The sequence below is a fragment of the Cololabis saira genome, chromosome 10 (assembly GCF_033807715.1).
Source record: "Cololabis saira isolate AMF1-May2022 chromosome 10, fColSai1.1, whole genome shotgun sequence".
Classification (NCBI taxonomy): domain Eukaryota; kingdom Metazoa; phylum Chordata; class Actinopteri; order Beloniformes; family Belonidae; genus Cololabis; species Cololabis saira.
The window spans coordinates 28288826-28310126 of NC_084596.1; the positions used below are offsets into that span (position 1 = coordinate 28288826).

Here is a 21301-nt window from a genome sequence, read left to right on the forward strand (position 1 = left end):
CCTACGGTGTGTTTACAGTCAGCTGAAATGACCTCGGGGAGGCTTACTTCAGAAATTCAAATTATGCCTCTATAAAATAGTTCAAAAGTTTCCCAGAGCATCAAAGTACACAAACAAGTTACCCCCTGCCAGAAAGTTTAGATAACAAAATATTTCAGTTACAAATGTTGCAGTGAAACATTTTATTTATTGTGTCCTCGTTTCTCGTTTGTTTTATACTGTTTCTTGGTGGTTTGGATAATGCATGTCTGTTGTAACTCTGAAACTAAATATTTTGTTGAAACATGAACCTTGTTGCTGGACATGTAGTACATGGTACAGGTCATCAAGTGTTTACAAGAAGGGAATAATGAAGCATGTCAGTGCATTTAGTTAGATATGAAGTTTGTTACGTCTCTGCAGTCCCAAAGCTTTTTTCCCCCTTAAACTTGTCACTTTGGATTTTAAACCAACGTTTCAGGAAAACGTTGATTTGGGTATCTTTTGACTGCGACGTCAAGCATGACATTGATTATCTCGGCTTTATAATTATCTCCACATGTTACTGTAGCGCTCACATTCAGGCGAGCCTGAGAACATCCTGGAAGAGTGATTATAGCAGCTGTAAGTAAATAAGCTGTGAATAAAAGCCTTTTAAATGCTGTAAATTGTTTCTTCCTGCCAACAGGAAAGTTGGCAGCAACAAAAAGTGGTGCATGAAAGTGATTGCAAAGATGACGATGACCAAGCAACCTTTGCTGTAATGGCCATCCTTCAGTTTTACAAAAAGAATCAAACCACGAATGCCTCATTCAGCTATTTTTCTCTTACTGATACATTTTTGTAGTACATTTCAAAGTCAAAATAGGCCAGATGAGTTAGTTCAGTAGCAGGGGTTTTCATATATACATATGATGAAAGCACAGTGGAGGAGACATATAGAAAGTATTCACATAAATGAACTGTAATTATCATCCTGAAACGCCATTAAGTAGGACAAAAACAAGCCATTTCCATTTTACGCAATCCAGGAGGGAAATATCTGTCTCATTTATCACAGATGCTCGTCTATGTGGTGTTCCTTTAATGCTGTTCCTCTGAGTTGTCACATCAGAAAGAACTTGATGGAATGTAACATGAAAACATGATTTTATTCCAATTTAACATGTTCTTCACACATCTGACTGAGTTTATTCACACGTCTTTTTTCTTCCTTCCAGTCCTACATTTTCAAAAACATTACAATCATAACATTTAGTCTCAAATGGTTAAAAACTGCTGGACCAAACGCTAAATATGGGAAAATTCTTCTCCTGAGCATTTGACTAATAGTGGTCATATGTTATTTTTGTGTCTCGCGGGAATGTATTGCCATTATTTTAACAGAGACAACCCAACAAAAACATGGGCCCTTGGAGAGTGTTTACTGTATAATGGGTGTGACAGGCTACCTTAGCCTAATTCTGAGGTCACTGCTGGTGTTTCCTACGAGCTATGACATTTTTACAGCTGTGGGGCTCAGACTCAGATCGTTTCTGACATGTAAGGCTGCTGTTGCTTACCGTCTGTCTTGCAATCTATCCCCTTCTCTTTTGCCCTCTTTTTCCTACTTGGTCCCTCTTGGTCTCTTTGTGAAAAAATCCGTTTCTGTCTTTTATTTCCCAACACACACACACACACACACACACACACACACACACACACACACACACACACACACACACACACACACACACACACACACACACACACACACACACACACACACACACACACACACACACACACACACACACACAGGCAACAAATGACAGACTCAAAAAGAGCTTTTGAGCATATTTTAAGCCTAAAGACCTAATTTCTCATAAATAACTTGACCTCAAAAGCCATATTTCTTCATGAACTGCATTCTGTTGCTGATTTGCTTAGTTGAAGTAATTTCCTAACAGGTTTATTAAAACAAAACAAAAAAATCACTAAGCAAAAATGTCACGTGGTTGAAAGAATTAATTTCGTAGCATAACAGCCATTGCATAGGGAGCTGATGAGATAAAAGTAATTCAAATTCACCATATAACACAACTATAAAAAAATATTGATGAATTTGCATTTGCCTTGTTTGGCAGACAGGACTATGCTGCCTTTACAAAAGGGTTAAATGCACCAACCAGCCTTGACAGCGCCGTGCTGTTGGTGCGACGAGTGATTCAGATGTTCTTTATCTTCGAGCTGCAGAGAGAAATGTAGTGGAATGTAAGCTGAGGCCCTCAGGATACATAATACTCCTTCTGCAATATGGTTGTGATTGTATAATTATGCACAGATCCTGTTCCAGCTCAAAAAAGATTGCTATCCAAGAACATAAACATTTTCTGCAAGACTGATTCTTAGTTTTAATAATAATGCTTTTTTTTTTTTTACTTTTTTTTTTAAAGCAAGACCTTAGTGAAGTGGGTCAGGAGGCAGATTCTGTAAACATAATAATTATTTCAGTAGGTTAGAAGAATCCATGGGAAACTAAACATGTATGCTTGATTTAAAGTTCAGTTACAGTACAACGTATAGGCAGGGAGCACTCGACTCAGGCACATGTACATGTGGATGATTTTTGGTCCTGGTGCTGTGATCTGATTTTAAATGCAGCATCTTGTTTGATGTTTTTTTGATGATGGACATGAAATAATGTCCAAATCACCAGGGGCCGGAACATCAAACGCTTTCAAATGAAAACAGAGTAATGTCTTCTTGGACCGAGCCTTATTGCGCCTTCATTTGCCACTGCCCCATGGAATCTGGGCTTTGAGTGCAGACAGATAAAAGATGAGCTGATAAATTAAGTGCTTTCATCTCCAACAAACTTTAGCAACTTTTTTCATTTGCACTGCAAACACTGCACAGCTAATATTCTGCATCCTAATATAATCAGATAAGGACAGATGGGAATGTCAGCAACTCAATGAGAAGTCAGAGGTGGAAGGAGGGTCTTTGAAGAGGATGAATGCCCTGAAATAATCGCAGCAGGACAAGGAGAGCCCAGGAAATGTTATTCTTTGTATCCAATCGTCTCTCTCTAACAGCCCCCCAATCTTTTTTGGGGGGAGGGAAGTGTGGGATCATCTATATGTTGTTCAGTTCTATCACCCAATATTCTTTAAGGTAGTACGTCGAGACAGCTAATACGGAGCACAGGTGACTAAGTGATAATGACCCAATATATATGCATCATGCAAAACTGATTCTTATGCGTGGAAAAAGGAGCTCACTGCATTGTATCATCACATTTTGTCTGTTATGAAACAGAGATGAGGAAACTCATCATACAGACAGGGAAACCTTCCTCGCAGTGACATCATACATGTCCTGAAGGGTTGGACTCATGTGTGGCCCGTCCTGAGCTCCAGAGCTCAATAACAAGGAAACGCTCAGCACCGATAACGGTCCGTTAAAGGTGAACCTTGAGCAGGTCATCAACTTTGCACTTAATTTGATTTATAACTGAAGGGAAGCCAAGTTTTAGTATGATTTACAGCTCTGTTTTGTGTCTCAGGGTTTTTTTGGAGGGTTCTGTGTAATCTGAGAGCCGGACATTCAAACAACTACGCTGAGAGCCGTAGTGGACCGGCTCGGTGTCCACATTAGTCTCCTGGCAGGAAACTGGCATCCAGCTCAATTAATAAAGTGCACTACCCTGATCCTGCAGCGACTGTTGGGACTGTCGTCCTGTCAAGTGTGTGTGTGGTCATCTATTGCGGAATACTCTTGGTAACCCCAGGATGAAACTTTAACGCTAAATCTTCTAAATCTGCAAGGGAGACTCATTTACAATCTTGATGTTGTGCCAGTTCACACACAGCATTCTTGCAATGGCAGTCAAAGGCTGTGGACTAACAAAAAAAAAATATTAACTGATTCTAAAGAAGATTAAAAAGTTATTTCCTCTGTGGCATGGACCATCATTGTTGTTGTTTGAAAAACAATAACCATTTTTTCTTGATTGTCAAATGAAAATCGTTTGTGTGAAACTCTACAGAAATCTACAGTTCTTTTTTTCTTTTTGATCCACAGTTCATCCACAATATAAAAATATCCAAGTGATGGATTAGGTTAGAGGATCTTTTTGTCGTAACAGATTGAACTGCTCTCTGATATTTCTGATATTCTCATATGCATCAAAATGAAGGCGCTCAAAGCGAAAACACTCACTTAAAAAGTATCTGAGCCAACTGTCACCATTTTGGAAACCAAGAGTTTGGCTTCGATTTACACTCGGCGAGGTAGAATGAAAATAATTCAAACTCACAATACACATTTTTGTGTGTACAGAGCATGCCAACACATACTTGTAGGTACGAGGGAGCAAGACATGAGCCGTAGGAAATAAAAGTGTAGAAATCTGGGGATTTGAAACAATGTGCACAGTGTTTCAACAACTGGATATCTATCATGACAGTATAGGATATGCAGGACGTATTGAGCAGCAGTATGGACTTTTTTTGGGGGGAGGGGTACATATGGAAAATACATTCAGCGTTTGCCCTTCTGTTACAGGGTGTAGTATGATGATAATTGTTGGCTCCATACTAGAAGCTCTTCCAGCCAGTTGGACTTGTCTACATACTGTACAGTATATTCACTTGTCAGAAAAATTGTGAAAATTGTCACAGGGATACTCTCTGTAGTATGTATCAATCATAGCACCATGTTGTTTGCTCCCATATGTCCTAGTGACCTGTCCTGGGTGTACGTCACCTATCATCCTGTAACAGCTGGAAAACACTCCAGCTTCCTGTGACCCTGAACAGAATAACACATGGATATTTTAGTGTTTTATGTGTAATTGCACACCATCAGTCTTGATAGGGATTAGTTTTTCAACAAACCAGCAAACACAACCCACCACACTGCATCTGCTCTGCTTACATTTCACATAAAGAGAAAATGTGATTTGATGAAAAATGTGTCTATTCCTGCAGCAAATGCAGTAAATGAAACACTGAACTTATTTGTTGTTGGCCGGCTGCTCGTGAACAAGTGATGTATAACAATTACGAATTTAACATATTCACAATGAGATTTATTTCAGGGAGACCTCATGGGACTTTCAAATTACTAACTAACATTTGGATGAACGCTGCATACAAATACCTGCAGACCCAAATCATAAACTGCTCTGTGTCCTTCATTAGACTTTGTGTGCTCAAGATGTCTCGACTGACGCTCATCACCTGAGTTTGAGGCATCTGCTGCATACTAAATTAAAAGAAAATTGTCATGACGCTCAAGCACTTTTTTTTTTTAATAAATCATTATTTCAGTTTTCAATCTTTTTTACTCAGAAACAAAAATAGAGAAAAAACAAAAAAATAAGATGCAAGAATAAAATGGTTTAGATTGTATCAATTCGGTTTTGAACTTTACAAATGGTATCCAGCTAAAACCTATCAACCAATCAATAAGTATTATACTGACCCCAAAGTCTCATGTCTGCATATGGATGTTTCTTTTCTGTGTCTTAAATACAAAACACAAACGCCCACAATGTTCCCTTAATTTCTCATTTACCCTACTTTACACAATATTAAGTAAACTGTTAACACAAAAAATTGCACCATATTTTTTCTTGACACAGAGAAATCGATGATTAAAAGGTCTGTTTTGTTTTTCTTCACCAAATCACATGTTGTGTTAACTGGTTTCTATGTTCTCAGTGGACATTTTTCAAAGTGCATCTATATCATGAGGGAGTGCGAGGGATTTCCACAAAGGCACTTCTGTAGCTGGACATTAAATGACTTTAAGGAGAGACAACAGATGTCTCATACAGAAGAGAGGAAGTCTATGCAGGGTGTGACAAAACACAAGACAGGGACACACTGTTGCTATGAGAATGTCACGGCAGGGACCCACAAGGGATTTGCTCTTGTGCTATGAAAGGTCAGATTCAGATGAAACACCATCCCCTCTCATATGTTGATATTTAAAAAAACCAAATAAATGGTGCGTGAATTTATATTTTGCTCACTAGTGTTAAATAGTTTGAAATTAGTATAATACTATAAAGCTAAATATTGTGTGTAATTTTCTTTTCCCACTTCATTTTCTCCACTCCTGCCGATTTACGGTACAAAATTTAATTTGAAAAAGCAGCCATCTGCGAACAAGAAAAAAATTTCACATTTATTTGATATCAAACAGGATTTGAATTAAATATCAGATGATGATGGGCTCTTACAAAAGAAATAAAATGAACCTAATCAGTGCTGCAACAATACAACTCTCACTTCCAAACCATGTTCTTTTTTTTCTCTGAAAAGTTAATAAATTAATTAGTGTCAAAGGACGAAACATGTCTGCAAAAATTGCAATATCGCAATGACATGAACATAAGTCTTCAACCTGACAATTTCTTTCAAGTAAAATAAATTACACAAATATCCAATTCACTTCAAATCTGTGCATGGCCTGGTGTTAACAAATATACTACTGGCAAAAACTCATCATTCATGAAAGCAAAAGCACTTCACAAGTAAAGACATGAGCATGGTTTCATATGGACTGATATCTCTCAAAACGTTTTGTTTTCATAGTCAAACATACTACAACAAGTCAAGTGTGAGAGGAAAAAGCACATTTTCCACCATTTTTATAATTCTTGTCTGAAGAATTCTAACATTGGAAGGGCATCACTACTGAATGGTTGCCATTGTTTTTTTTATTTTTTTTTCCTTAGTTTTTTTCCTGTTTTACTTTTTACACTAGTGGTACAGCAAAATATATCTTCTTTAGCTGTTACTTTGACAACAGTTAAATGTGCAATAGAGAAAATATAAGGCCTGAGTCTGAATTAGTGGTTTCTTAACTTGACGGTCCTTACGGTGTAGTGAAGCCACACTAGTTCTAATTCTGTACTTCTTGACTGAAAAAAAAAACAAACTGAAAAAAAAAAACCCTGGATAAGCAGAGTCCCCCAGGGATATGTCAGAAGTTTCATGGTTCTTTGCTTCGAGTATTTTTTTTTTTTATAACACTTATTCAATTTTTCTTCCAATACAACGAAAATGCTCGACCATCAAACTGTGGCCTCTGTATTGTCCACTGCACCTCATTAGTCCAACTGCAGAGCTTCCACCGCCCACATTTTCCCGGCCTCCATTAGATGTGTTTTGTGTGTTAACAATATCCGTGTGCAAAAGGTCATTTATTCACTCCTTTTTCCAACAAGCAACTTTTCACTTCCTGTTCTGAAAGGAAGGGCATGTGCAGAGCGAGGGTCTTTTGACAACAGCTGAAAGCACCAATCTGTTAAAACCTGTGCAAACAAAAATGGCTCGATCAGAGGCTGGTGATAAGCTGCATTTGTCCGTCACTGGGCGCCTCTTCCTCCTGCGCACAGTCTTCATTGTTGGGTGGGAGGATGCACCCGTCGCTGGTGCCTCGGTTTATGTGGTAGTAGGACAGAGGCTGAGGTGCATCGCCGAGCTCAGGCATGCTTTTATGATATGCATCCTCACTGTCGCTTTGAGGTGAGGGTGAGAGCACCTCCTCCTCCTCCGGCGGGTAAGGTGACGCTGAAGGCGATGGAGAGTCTCTCAAGTTTGGCATGCTCGTATATAGGGAGTCTCTATTATTGTTTGGTGACTGAGAGCCCGTGTCCTCCACTGCAGTAACAGTCTCGGAGCCTTGGCCGTTCTGTCCCTCCAGGTGTCTGGGGGCCTTCTGGGCGCTGTAGAGCAAAGAGTGAGTCCTCTGGGGCAGGAGGGGGGCGTCCAGCACCTCCTTATGGTGGGGGTGTAGGAGCAGCTCGAGGGTGGTGTGGCCTCCTTTTCCACCTCCTCTCTGAGGGGACGAGGCCTCGGCATGATCCGCCACAATGGCGTCATCCTCACTTCCGCTCCCTCCACCGCCTTGGTCCACTGTCACCCTCAACTGGGGGGGCAGGGCCCTGTCCTTCTCCCTTGGGGTTTCACGAACTTTGGGAGCCCCGCGGGGCCTTAGGTTGTTGTGGACAATCTCAGATATGATCATTTTCTCAAAGGCCGCATCATCCAGGTTCAAGCCCCCGAGGTCACCTGGGGCTCGTACACCCACAGCTTCATAGTCTTCGTCACGCAGGGAGTAGCTGTTGTTGAAATTACCATTAAGGGGGAGGGTGTCCATGGCGCTGATGTCCCTGCTGTTGTTGAGAGAGTGCTGTCCTGGAAAGAAGGCAAGAACAGCAGGTAAGATCTCACTTTTCGCATTTGGAGAAAAACAAAACAATCTCCACTAAACCACATCCACATATACTTGATACTGCTCAGGACACGTCATGCCTGGGCTCTTTAGCCCCCAAGTTAATTTGCATTTTGTACAAAATTCATCCATTGAACTCACAAAACTCCAAAGGAGTACCCAATTAGCTTTCCATCATTTTAGTTCTCTATTGAATAATATTGTCGATAAAGCCAATGTAAGTACTTATCCTGAACAATATAAGAGAAATGAGAACAAAAGATGACTTCAAACGTAAAAAAGAATATAGTACAGCAACATATTATAAAGCAGCTCATGACCATGTAACAACACAGCAGCAGGAGAAATGGTAAATGAAGCAACTAAAAGGCATAGATGGATACAAGCTGATGAGGAAATGCTGTGGCATTAGCAATGAATAAAACATTCCACCTGTTAAAAGAAGGCAAGACTATAGGATAATGTCAAACACAGATGGCCAGCCACCTCACTGCTCTGGGGGTCCCATGAGCACAGCAGCAACCCCCACACACCACGACACACAGGCACCGTGCAATGACTCACTTTGCCACCACTCACATCAAGTGTGTCTGCTCAGGCTATCTGGCCTAAGAACAGCTGATTTGCCAAAAGAAAAAAACAAAACAAAAGTAAAACAATTGCAGCAGAAACAACAAAATCAGTAAAATAAGGCAAAAGTGGAAGCTTGTAACATTCAGCCTGGATTCAGCTGAGCCAACTTGGATTTTGTTCTTGCACTTAAACTACAATTTAGCCCACGTCTGCTTTAACTGTTCAGAGGATAAGAATACGTCTTTACCGGTTTGCTAAAAGCCAAATCAAGGACAACTGAATCCAGGACTCTGCAGGTGAAAAAAGTTCAGTAGCAAGCACAATCTTTTGTTTAAACAAGTCTTCAGTAAAAGAAAGAATATTTTCAAACGAAATGATAAAATATGATTTTTTTTTTTAACTCATCTGTTGATTTTATGTGAACAAAATGCAAAACACATACTTGCAAAAAATGGACTGTTTGCGCAGCTCTGTGACTAAGCTGAAGTATAGCGGGATGAAAGCAAAAAAGACTGATTTCATTTGATGAGGATTTTACTGGCTACGCCGCAAGTCTGTTAAGCGACAGTGAAGAGTGACATTTTATAGTGTGAGGGTGGTGTCATTGCAGGCGGTTTTTTTGCACACAAAAGGGGATTAGCTGTAGTGTTAGGTTTCAAACGTATGTCAGAAAAATGGATGGTAACTGAAAAAAAAAAAAAGCTCTTGCAACAATATCAAAGACATTTCTAAAAAGAGTAAAAAGAGCACAGAGAGCAAAAGGGCAGGGCGAGGATGTGGTAATGCTGGTGGAGCGATTATTAAACACATCTCTCGATGGATGCTTCTTTCAAATTTGCATTTGTTTATGCACAGGCTGTGATTTTTCCGCAGACAGGTATTGTCTACTGGGAGAGAGGGAAATGATGTGAACAGAATTCAACTGGACATGGCGACAGCTGCACTCTGGGAACCGTTCCAGCAGAGATTCATCCAAGATGTTCCCCTTTCCAATTTTATTGCATTGGATGAACATCTGCAGAGTATTACTTAGTATTAATACACTTATAATAGAAGACAGGCTCGTCCTTTTGCAGGAACTAAACGTAATCAGTATGGCAGGCAACTATAAAAGAAGCTTGTGTTAAATTTGACAGTGTTTCTACGCATATGTCATACTTAGCTGGTGATATTCACACCAGGTTTTGACATTTGTGTGTCACGCTGCTCCTGCTCCACTCAAACGACATTCCATATGTTAAATCCTCAATTTTTTTTTTTTTTAAATCTTTTTCAGTCACCACATTTGCATTTGCTGTTTAATAAAGTATGTGTAGCAGTCCCTCTGTTGTGCCTGCTTTGAACATAGCTAACTCCAGCAGTTCGCTCCAGGGCGACAGAAAAGCATTTCCACAGGTAAGGGAGAGCTTTATGCTCACACTGAAAATGATCTGCTAATTAAATATTATTTTCTTTTTTTTTTTTTTACATGTAACCGTCTTCTATGCTCCAGGGTTAACATGTTTTTATCCAAAAAAGATTAAGCAGGTAAACAATTTATAGCATTAAATCCACACTTGGATTAAATCCCTACTGCTCCCAAACCCCCCAAACAGAATGAAGAAATAAATAAATAAAAAAAATCACATTAAAAAGTATCGCTGATTTTTCTGTGCAGACATCATTTGGTCCCAGCTCTGCTTCATTATCTCCAAGTGTGAAGTGCTAACAATGTGCTGTGAGCCAGCTCGCAGCACAAAACAACACCACAGCGAGTAAAGCAGGTTAATCGGCATATCCGCTCCGTACGCGCTTTTGCCATAACGCCATTCTTGTGCATTCTCTTTTATGATCAAATGCCTGTGAATAACTGAGGCCTGCAACTCTGCCCGCGTTGCGTCATGTGCTTCTGTTTTTCTCCTTTGATTGGGTCTCTTTTGCTCTTCAAGTGAGAAACTAGGTCACAAAAACACCAGCGCCGTTCAAACTCCCGTCTAATCTCGAGTGAATGTAAAGATTTCAACAAGTTGTCACTATCTCAGATATTTTATACTTGATAACGGGATAAATGATATGGACCAAGAGACAGGAGTTGAATTTAACAGAGGGACGATTTTCAAGTAGATTTAATGATAAAGCGTTAACATTTATAGTATGTCTGTTAATATATTTGCAAAGAGGAAGTTGCATGGATAAGACCAATCAATGATTCAGATTTTGATTAACAATACGGAGAAGAAGCAAATAAGAAGAAAAACTGACCAGTATGTCTTGTGCAATTATCATTCATGTATTTTCACACCAACAACATTCATATTTTTTATAAATCTAAAAGACATTTATGGAGTAGTTGAGCATTTTGAGAGGAATTTGGTTTTTGGCCAAGCATTACAGCAGATGAGAAAACTGTTATCACTATTGTGTCCGTTGAATACGAGGCCCGAGCCAGGAGAAGGTTATCTCAAGATAACGTGCAGTCTGATGGCGGCAGTAAAACCATTAATCCGACTGTGGAAAAAACCCCCAAAAAAACAACAACATCCCACTGAAGCCACCTTTAAACCCCAATATTCAACATGTATTTGTGTTATTTATTGTACAAGTACTGTTGTATAAATATGATAATTCACTGAACAAGCCCAGTAACGTTCTTCCTATCTCTGCTGGTTGCTTGAGAACTACTCAAATCCAAGCGGCAGAGTGGCAGATAACCTAGCAGACAAAGTGGCAAATTGCTGTTTTTGTAGGGATTAAACAAATGCTAATTAAGATGCTTTTGAGGAGCTGATAGATTATGTTAGTACAGCTACTGTGATCTCTGTTAAACCCCACAACCTATTGTTTTAAGAAAAACAAGATAAAACATGCTAATTATGGAGTTTTAGAAAAACAGGTGGATTTTGTTTCCAGAGCTATGCTCGTTCTTCCCCCCCCCCTTTTTTTTTAAGTTTAACATATTAATTTATTTCTACCATTTATGCTAAGCTAATTCTATCCACTGGTTGAACATGCAAATCTCTGAAAATGCTGCATGTGTGATTGAAAAGAACCACAAATGTCTGCAAGAAAGAAAGAAAGAAAAGGAAAGTGGAGGGTGGATGTGCACCTGGGGAGTGAAAGGCCGGTGGGGAAGGGTTGCTGCACACCACTGTTTCTGCCAGCAGGTTGTTATAAGGGTTAGTGTCGTGGGTTCGGAGGAGAGGGTTAGTTAGGAGGTAGTTGCCAGTCATCCCTGAAATAACAGGAAGAGAGACAGAAATGGAGAAAAATCAGAAGGCGGAAATCAGCAGAGGAAGAGAGTGAAAGGTCCCTTCTTTCAGCGACTGCGGTGCTGCTTTGGGTGACTGTGGACATAAACAAACACTGATATCCACTCTCTGTAGTCTGACACCGCGGGAGACTTATGACCAAAGTGCCGTGTGCCTTCTATCATGGACAAAGCACACATGGAAACGCTGGTCAAAGTGATGCTATCATTCAAACAGCGTGCTGATGTAACTGACAAACAATATTACAGCGACAAATGTTAACCAAACCATAGCAACACAATCAGCTGCAGTGTGTATATGAAACAAATTCATCTAAACAAACTCCTCCAGTCCAAGCAGTAGACAAAACATGTCTGAGTGGCCTGCCACGGATAACACAGTATCCCCATCAACCCCAGCGTGCTTCTGTAAGCCCTGGGGAATATAATAACTATCCTCAGTTATTTGGAAGGATTGCTGAGAAACTGCACTGGCAAGTTTCTTTTTGGAAAAAAAAAAAAAAAAAAAAGAAAGGAAAAAGAACTGAAGCCAAATCTGTACTGGCACGGTCCGGAGACTGAGCTTCATGACACTGGGATCACTCCCAAAAACCTGCTCTAACCTCCACCTGACTTTGCTCATCTCCCTCCCCTTCCTTCCACCCTGACATTCACTTTGGGAAGAAGATGATTTAGGAGGCTGCCGCACAATCAATCTCTCCAGCCAGGGTCGTTACAAGAACTCAAGTCTTTACCTATAACATTTTATATCTCACTAAATTTTGCACCTTTTTACCCGTCTCCGGTTTTTCTTCTTTAAGACGTTCCAGGCTAGCAGGAGCATGTGAGAAAATGCTGCAAAATTTGACAGTATTTATTGTAATTTATGACTGCTGGCCGCTGGGAGAAATGCAACATGAAATCAGGTCTAATCTTCCTCTTTACTCAGCTACCTCAGAGCCGTTGATGATCCGTCCATTGAAGTGACAATTGTAACAAGGGAGCGTCATCACAAAAAGATTGATTCTCATGTTAGCGGTTCATTGATGATGGGGGGGAAAAAAAAGAAGGTTGCTTACCCTGGTTGAGCGTGGAGGTGCTGTTTATGTCGCCTGAGATGAAGGAGGACTCCGACTGCTTTCTCACAGTGTCATTCCACATCCGTCTAATGCGGCTCTGCGTCGAGAAAAAAAAACAGTCACTGATCAGGACTCGACGTGGTGCTGTTGTTTTCCACGGCTCTTGGCCCCAGGTTATTGAGTCGCTGTGTGCATTTGTGATTCAAACACGCAGCCGTATACAAGAGTCAACCCAATCGCTGCGTGGCGGCGTGTTTGTGCTACAATGCGCTATTGATCCAACTGCTACCGAAAATGGATGCGCCGAGAATCTTTTGAGTTTGTAATTTGAGAGACTGGTCCCGAGTAGCTCTTTTTCTCACACTAAGAGCAAGAGCCGCTGTCGGATGAAAACCTTGTAAGTCAAAAAAGAAAACTTGTTTGTATAACAGATTACCGCATAGTCAAACATAATGAAGCCAAACAACATTTCTCTGGTGTGTACAAAATTTCTTTCAAGGTTGATGTTGTGAAGTTATGAGGTCTTGCAGAGAAACTGATTCATCAGAGTTAATCGCAAGCTCTTATTACTTTTGAAGAATATTTCACAAAATCTATTGGTTATAAATGGTGGCAAAAGCATTTATTTATGAAGTAAATAAATAAATGATGAAGGATTAAGAAGAGAATAAAATGTCACTCCAGAGAAGCTGTTGTTTTTTTCCCCCCTATGATCTCTAAGATGGAACAAAACCTGCTTTCTCCATGTGAAATGTGACCTGCTGACCAAGCAGGATAGAAAAAATTCAATTCACAAAGACAGTTTGTGAGCCACCCTGTCCTGTAACATTTTGTGATTCCTGAAAACTGAGTTGTGTCCCTTCTTTGGAGCCGTTATCAAAGCTTTAATAAAGCTTGAATAGGCACTGTGACTAAGCACTGTGCCGCAGTGTCACTTATTTGAAAATATGACCGTATTCATATGGAACCCCTAAGGAGATTGGTTTCACAGACAGAAAGATGGAACTTTGGCCTCTAAGAATCCCTGCGAGTAAAATAAAAGTAAAATAATACATTTTATTTGTTCGCGCCTTTCTTGCACTCAAGGACACCGTACACAAGATAGAGATAAATATAAATATCAAATATCAAAGAGACAGAAAACATGAAAAAACATGATCTTCTAGGTTCTCTTTTATCAACAACCAAAATCAACAGTTTGGTACTTTTGTGTCTTGTAGCCAACACACTTCTGTCAGAAGCTTTCTGGAAGCTATTTGTGCATAATAACAATAATCTTCTAAGTACAGAAGCATCATGAATACAATTTACTCTCCCTTTTGATCTTTTCATGGAGTTGGCCGACATTGTTCAAAAATGACTAGACTTTTACTTCAAAAACCTAAAAATTATAAGTAATTATGTGCTGTTACAGCAGAGCTCCCCATAAACACGCACAGCTGTAGAAAGCTGATATTAACCATAAAACTATGTGGCTCTGTTGCATATGCCTTTCTGAATCTAAACTCAGATTTATCTGGTTCCTGCTGGCGTACCTGTGTAGCAGATGAGTAGCGGGCTGTGGATCGAGATGTGACAGCTTTAGTTGAGCTGTGGGAACCCTCAACCGGTAGCGCGCCGCAACACTGGGACTGACGGAAACATTTGCTGTATTCTTTCCGAACCTGCAGAGGAGCGAAATATCAGGACACAGTGAGCACACAGACTCAGACTGTGACTCCTCTTCCCTCATGAGAGCAGCAAATCCCAAATCGTTACCAAATGGCAGCCAGCTGACAGCAGTTTAAATGCCATACCTGTTAAGACTGGGAAACGCAAACTGTGCAACAAATATTAAGGATGCACACTGATCTGGGTGTTGCTAACTAGGAATATGAAAAAGTATCAGTGGAGAATTATCAAAATACTGCAATATCAATGATCTGTGTCTGCAATAAAACTGATTTTGAAAGAAAAAGGCAGTTTTTTGCTGAATGTCCACTGACAATGATTGTCCTCCTTCTCTTTTGTTTAATAGTGTAAACTTAAAATAATGTCTTATTATTTTATTTATTCAAAAAAAAAGAAAAGTAAAAAACTCCAGACCTGAGAAGCTGAAAGAAGAAACTTCTATTCATGCATGAAAAGCAACTTAACAAAACAGCATGATCAATGATTCTGTTAACCGACTGATAAATTCATAATTTTTAATCATTTATTTAGTATTATTAAGTATTATTATTTAGTAGTAGAAGATTGGCTAAAACTACCGCTATGTCCTCTCCTTTAAAAACCAGTGATGTTTAAACTGGATGAATTTAAGGGTCATTAAAGAGGCCAATGTTTGGTAGCTGTCCTTGATCACACAGGAAAAAGCACTTTATTAATCACACAGGGAAACATCTTACTTTTTTCTGGAGTAAACAGTGGAAGATGAAGATGAACATCCCTTGCAGCGTGTTAAAAATGGTAAAGAGGTAGGCCATCACGATGGAGGATTCGTTGACGAAGAACAAGCCAAAGGTCCAAGTCAGAACCATCAGCGAAAGCAGTGCAAATGCTCCCAACACCCATGACCTGCAAACGAAGAGGAAGAGTGATGTTGACAAGTGAAGGAGGAAAACTGTGCTCAGTTACATCTTTGCTTGGTGTGATGTTTCACTACTCCTGGACTACACCTTTAAAAAGAAACACACACACAAACGAACACAGACACACATATAAACACACAAAAACACATCCTCATATGCTTTTCCACTTGTTGGAGTTAATATGAGTCAAAAACTATTTCCCTAGTCTTACTCTGAGTTGCTGGCTGTAGAGTATGCACACACAGCAATTTTTTCTCTTCGCCTTCTGGGGAGATCCTAGATGATATAAAGTAACTTAACAGAGACAATGGCTCGCTGTTACTGATGCACAAGAGAGAGCTGAGCCAACCAGAGACAGAGACGGTGAACCCTGGGAGAAATAAGGTAAAGCTGTAAAGATGAACTGAAAAAGAAATCCCCCCCAAAAAAAAAATCACATTGGATCAGATATTCTGTCTCTGTGTATTTTATGTGCAAGGGCATTTCATTGTCTGAAAAAAAAAAAAAAAAAAGAAATCACACCAAATGCAGCCAATTATTTCCTCCTCTACAACTCAACATACCGTACAGTATAAACTTAATACAGCTAAATTTGAACTAGACTGTAATTTTATGGGAGTTAATGAGTTTTGACTGCTTGTTATAATTTAAAATTCTAGCATTGCAGAAATGTGGCATTTTTCTGTCCTAAAAACAAACCTGAAAGCCAATTAAATGCCTTTTTTTTTTTTTTTTAACCAAAATCATAGTAGCTGCCTAAAATCAAACACCCACATAACATATGCTGGCAAGCCGTCAAACATACTGCTGAACAAGGCGCCAAGCTGAGAAATGGTCAAGGATTTTTCCATTTTATCAACCGCATGCAGCCGACGACGAGAGGCAAGATGGAGACCCCGGTTCGTATTTTTTTTAAATCTTGAAATCTACAAGGCTTGTTGTCAGAATCCTTCTTCCACAGATGCTTAAAAACTATATGAGCACAGCAAAAAAAAAGAGCCAAAGGTCAGAAATAAAGTCATAAAGAAAAGAGGCAATATACCCCTATATTCATCCAATAATACTCGCATTGAGCTAAAAAGGAGGCTCTATTGATTGACTGCACTAAAATAAGAACAAGAAAACGGCTGGTCTGGTTTGAAAAATCTAATAAATGTGGATCAAATCCAGCTTTTGAAAAGATAACGTGAAGGCAGATGCACTGATGATGCATATTATTTTTCTCACACACTCATACATAAATGATTCGTCCCCCCCAACCCCTGCATACTTTCAGCAGACACAGACAAACACTGTCTCACAGCAAGCAGCAATAACCTCTTAATCTCCTAGAGTGACACCCCTCACCTGATACCCCCAAGCCTGGACGAATCGGGTTTCATGGAGGTGGAATGCTTCACCATCTTGTACATTGTCACCACCAGGAAGATGACATTGACCTGTCAAAACAGATGTGTGTCAGGGTTAACGGACTGCACTTAGGAAGGCGTTCAATTCCTTTTGGCAGCAGCGAAGAGGAAGGGTATTCAGATCCATACGTGCATGGTGCCTCTTTTAACCTTGCCTAGGTTTTAGGAAGAATTTTACAATGGTTTTTGAGCGTACCACTTAATGTAAACACGTAAACACTGTTTGTTTTTATATACATGTACTCTATATAGTATTTTGTTGGGTTCTGTGTTTTGCTCAAGGCAGTTCCATTGTAAGACACATTTTTTTAAAGCTTAACCTAAAGAGACATCACATATCCAAGTAGGGTGCACTGCATGATCCACATAGCAGGGCAAAACTAAGAAGATGAACTTTTATTATTGAAAGACACACTGGAAATGTGTATAATATAAATCAAAACACAAGAATAAATAAATAAAACATTTACAAAACACATAGAATTTCCAAAGTGATGATTGAAATGATTGAATGCATATATTTTACCTTTCTGTGCATAAATCACACATTTTGGACTCATAATGACAAAATATAATACTAAATCTATGAGTAAAACTGTCACTTTTGCACATGATGAATGCAACGATAAAGTGATTCTAAAGTTTATTCAACATAAATGCCAAACATGTTTCTTAGTTCCTCTCCATTTCTATGTAAATTTAATCCTAAATGAGACGCAAGACTCAAGACAAAGAAAAGAAGGTAATAAAAATGTCAAACGGTTAGATAACTATATTAGTTTATCTAAATCCATATTATTGTTCCTCTGTAGACTCATGAGTTCAGTATTTCTGAACATTTTTTAGGGAAGATGATTTTTATCTCAAGATAAACGGTCCATGTCTTATTAGCAGATGTCTGACTAGACGGCGTGTAAGTGCGCCGAGATGTGCTACCTTAATGGAAAGCAAGACTCGACTGAAAGGCCTCTTGAACAGGCGGAGTGTTGCTTGGGCAGGATTATGAATTGTTTGGCCCACTGACCTTCAGATTGGAGGACGACCTACTCTCAGCAATGCGCCACAGCCCCAGCACTAAATGTTATTTATGTGTATCACTAAGATACTCTAAGTAAAAACCTTGTATATATGTATTACTTCAGAAAAATGTTTAAGGATGAACAAGGAAAGGTGTATTCAGAATTCAAATTGAAATAAATACACATGGGACAGCTATATATATATAATTATATAATTGGGTTACCATTACTAATATATTAAAACATAAGGATTTTAACAGAATGTATTACTAACTCATGCTATGGTGTTGGCCATATAGTGTGCAACACACTCATACCTTCAGCGAGAGACCTATGAAAATTTGATGCTTCTGTGATGATCACGAAGCATGCTGACTTTCATGGCAAAAAAAACAGCAGACATGGCTTTCATTTTGATCTGTTTCACGCCGCTCAAGGCTTCATCCTAAGATATGCTCAGTGTTTACATCTGCTCTCATGTTTGTCGTGAAGTCAATCCCAAACACTGAGTGCTTAAAATGAAAAAACATATGAGAATATGTGTGCAATAAAAAAAAAAGTCCAAACAGATCTAACGCGTTACGGCCAGAATCCCCAGACGCGTTGAGAGAGGAAAGCACGGAGGTGAATTCCATATTTTAAAAGCAAGTTTTACTGGGGCCAGGAAAAACATTTAAGTGATTCAGTCCATACATCCAGAAAGATTTCCATGCTCTCAAGATGTTTCTCTGCGAGCACTGCAGGGCCCGTAGCCACAAAGGGGGAGGGAGGGGATGAGCTTCAATTTGGCTCGATACCATATTTAACCTTTCAAATGTTCCCAAGCATGCATTTTTAAAATGTAGGAAATCCTGTATGTGAAGGAAAAATAAAGGCAAAGACTTTGCAAGAAAACATAACAACCTAATAGTAGCGCTCAGTTTCTAAAATGCTTTGTTCTCAATTTTTATTATTATTATTTATTATTACCTCATGTGGTTTCATTCTGAAAAACTACAAGGCAACAGACCACCGTGTTTAAATAGAAACAAAAGTCTAAGCGAAATGCATTTGTAAACCAAAAACAGGAGGGGCAACGATGGTAGAAAAGAGTGACTAAGAAATGAAAAAAGAGGCTTTTAGATCAGAGTTTTGTCTCCTAGCCACTGGGGCCAATTTGCGTCCACATGAGTCGAGTGGCTGCAGATGCATTTAACACAGCTCTAAGTGATGACACAGATCCAATGAGACAGACAGACAGAGGGACAGTGAGGCGAAAAGCTGGGAGGCACTCTGCAGAAAGCTGAGGCTGCCTGCATGTGGACTCGCCACTACCCCCCCCCCCCCCATATGCTTAGTCTCTAAGGGAACAACTTTGGCAGTTTTCTGGTCTCTCACTTTTCAGCCAAAAAAGGCAGATAAAACCAGTGCTACGAATGTGGCTTGTCTCAACGTTTAATGTGTTTTACAGCCTTCGGACAGATTTAGATCCGTGCTGCCGTGTGTATAGGCACTGGTCATTTGTTCAGGCCCGTGTGCAAGGATGTTGCGCGCCTGTCTATGCGCGTTATGAACACCCTGCACTCTGCATGAAATATTAAGAGGTGAAGATGGAGATGTCCGTGCGCTCGGATTGGCTGGGGATGCATCATGATCCTCAGCAGGGATACGAGCTGTGGAAATAGATGTCTGGCCCACCCACTCATTACTTCCATGTTCACCCCCCACCAGCATCATCCTTGTTTTCCCACTGAGCAAATGACCTTCATGCCTGAAACGATTTCTCCTCTCGATTGCAGGAAGGGAGTATACTCTAGATGCACAAAGAGGACCAAACAGCTCTAAGTTGTTGCTGCTCAACAATTCTGATTTCAGAAGATTTCATAGCTGAGTGGACACTGATGTCCTTGTGTCAGCTATAATGGGACCACTTTTCTTTCATGCAAATTGATCTGAGAAAACAGAGTTAAGAGGCCCCCCACTCCCCTAACACACACACACACGGATTGAAAATCTATCAACTTTTTCAAAGCTCCCTTTGAAAGTGAAGAACTGATTATACAAAACTTACAATTACTATGATGGTTACGGGTCCGATGAAGCTCCAGATGAAATGGTTATCCACCCTCAACCAGCATCTGCAAGATGCAGAATATAATGTTGAGTTCATTAAATCATCTCAGGGCCAAAACAAAGTTGCGTCTCATCGATCAGTGTCCAGAAGAGCAGGGAGGATGATCAGCTACAGCAACTGAATAGTGTCTCCCCTGACCGCAGAGAAGAAAACCCAACCTTAAAGGAGTGTTGGCCTCGTGCCATGAGAATGTAAAAGACAGTGGTTATTGGACTCATGACTTCACAGTCTGCAAATGTGAGATGGCTGTGTGTGCCTAAGACTCTGAATAGTAAACAATATATACTAGACAAGAATGAATTGCATCTTGGTCTGTGTTTAAATTGAAACTGAAACCAAGTTAAGAGTATAGCAATAAAAAAAAACAAGATTGGAAAAGGAAGGTTACCTAAATCCAGTAAATAGGAGCATTGCACTCCTACAAATCATAGAGACTGCTGTTTGGATGAAGACCAACAGAAAAGTGTTTAAACTTTTTTACTGACAAGGGCAGCAATTATCTACATCCAAAGAATAAAATACTGGCAAGCCAGTGCAGATAGCCAGGACATTAATTAATGCCGCTGCTACAGTCAAAGGCTCCTCTTTTAGCAGTGACAGGCTGCAAATTTGCCAAGGGGCAGACGTGGACAAGCGTTTGTGATATCACTTTCATTAGCACACACCATGCAGCACATGTGAGAATGAATCTCAGTGGAAACACTCAGGATTTTTTTTTTTATCCCACCATTGCAAAGAAGAAGAACTTGAACCACACTTACGCTTGCTGTGTGCCGTAGCTTCTGTGATCGATGGCTGCCGAGATGCCCACCACCAGTGCCGGGATGAGGTAGCCAGAGCTGTAGTAATATTTTCTGCGCGAGAACTCACTCTCAAACACCTCCACAAGCATGAGGTAAAGCTGCACGCCTTCCAAGCACATCCAGGTGAATGTAGCCAGGAAACAGAAGTGGAGGACCCCCGCGATGATGGAGCACACCAGCTAGCAGCAAAACACACCGTTTAGTCAATCATTTGAAAATTAATGTTTTCTTTGTTGATTTGCTGGTATTGACAATGACATTGATGGGTTTACAAACACACAGTTCTAAACTTCTACGT

At 39.9% G+C, this 21301-nt stretch overlaps 1 protein-coding gene across 9 annotated transcripts in view; it reads right to left on the reverse strand.

Moving 5' to 3' along the window:
- Window positions 1-6137: 6137 nt before the first annotated feature.
- The window catches only part of LOC133452779 (adhesion G protein-coupled receptor L2-like), a 91506-nt gene continuing 76342 nt past the window's right edge, over window positions 6138-21301 (reverse strand). For 2 of the 9 annotated variants that reach the window (XM_061732407.1, XM_061732406.1), the window contains 8 exons: window positions 20962-21182; window positions 20138-20204; window positions 17007-17098; window positions 15477-15645; window positions 14625-14753; window positions 13090-13186; window positions 11870-11995; window positions 6138-8174 (listed from right to left, as the gene is read on the reverse strand). In XM_061732407.1, coding sequence (XP_061588391.1) covers window positions 7312-8174; window positions 11870-11995; window positions 13090-13186; window positions 14625-14753; window positions 15477-15645; window positions 17007-17098; window positions 20138-20204; window positions 20962-21182 — 1764 coding nt within the window. In that variant the 3' untranslated portion in view covers window positions 6138-7311. Of the gene's footprint in view, window positions 8175-8775; window positions 8830-11869; window positions 11996-13089; window positions 13187-14624; window positions 14754-15476; window positions 15646-17006; window positions 17099-20137; window positions 20205-20961; window positions 21183-21301 lie in introns of all 9 variants that reach the window. The other 7 variants (XM_061732408.1, XM_061732409.1, XM_061732410.1 and 4 more) reach the window with 6 other exon arrangements.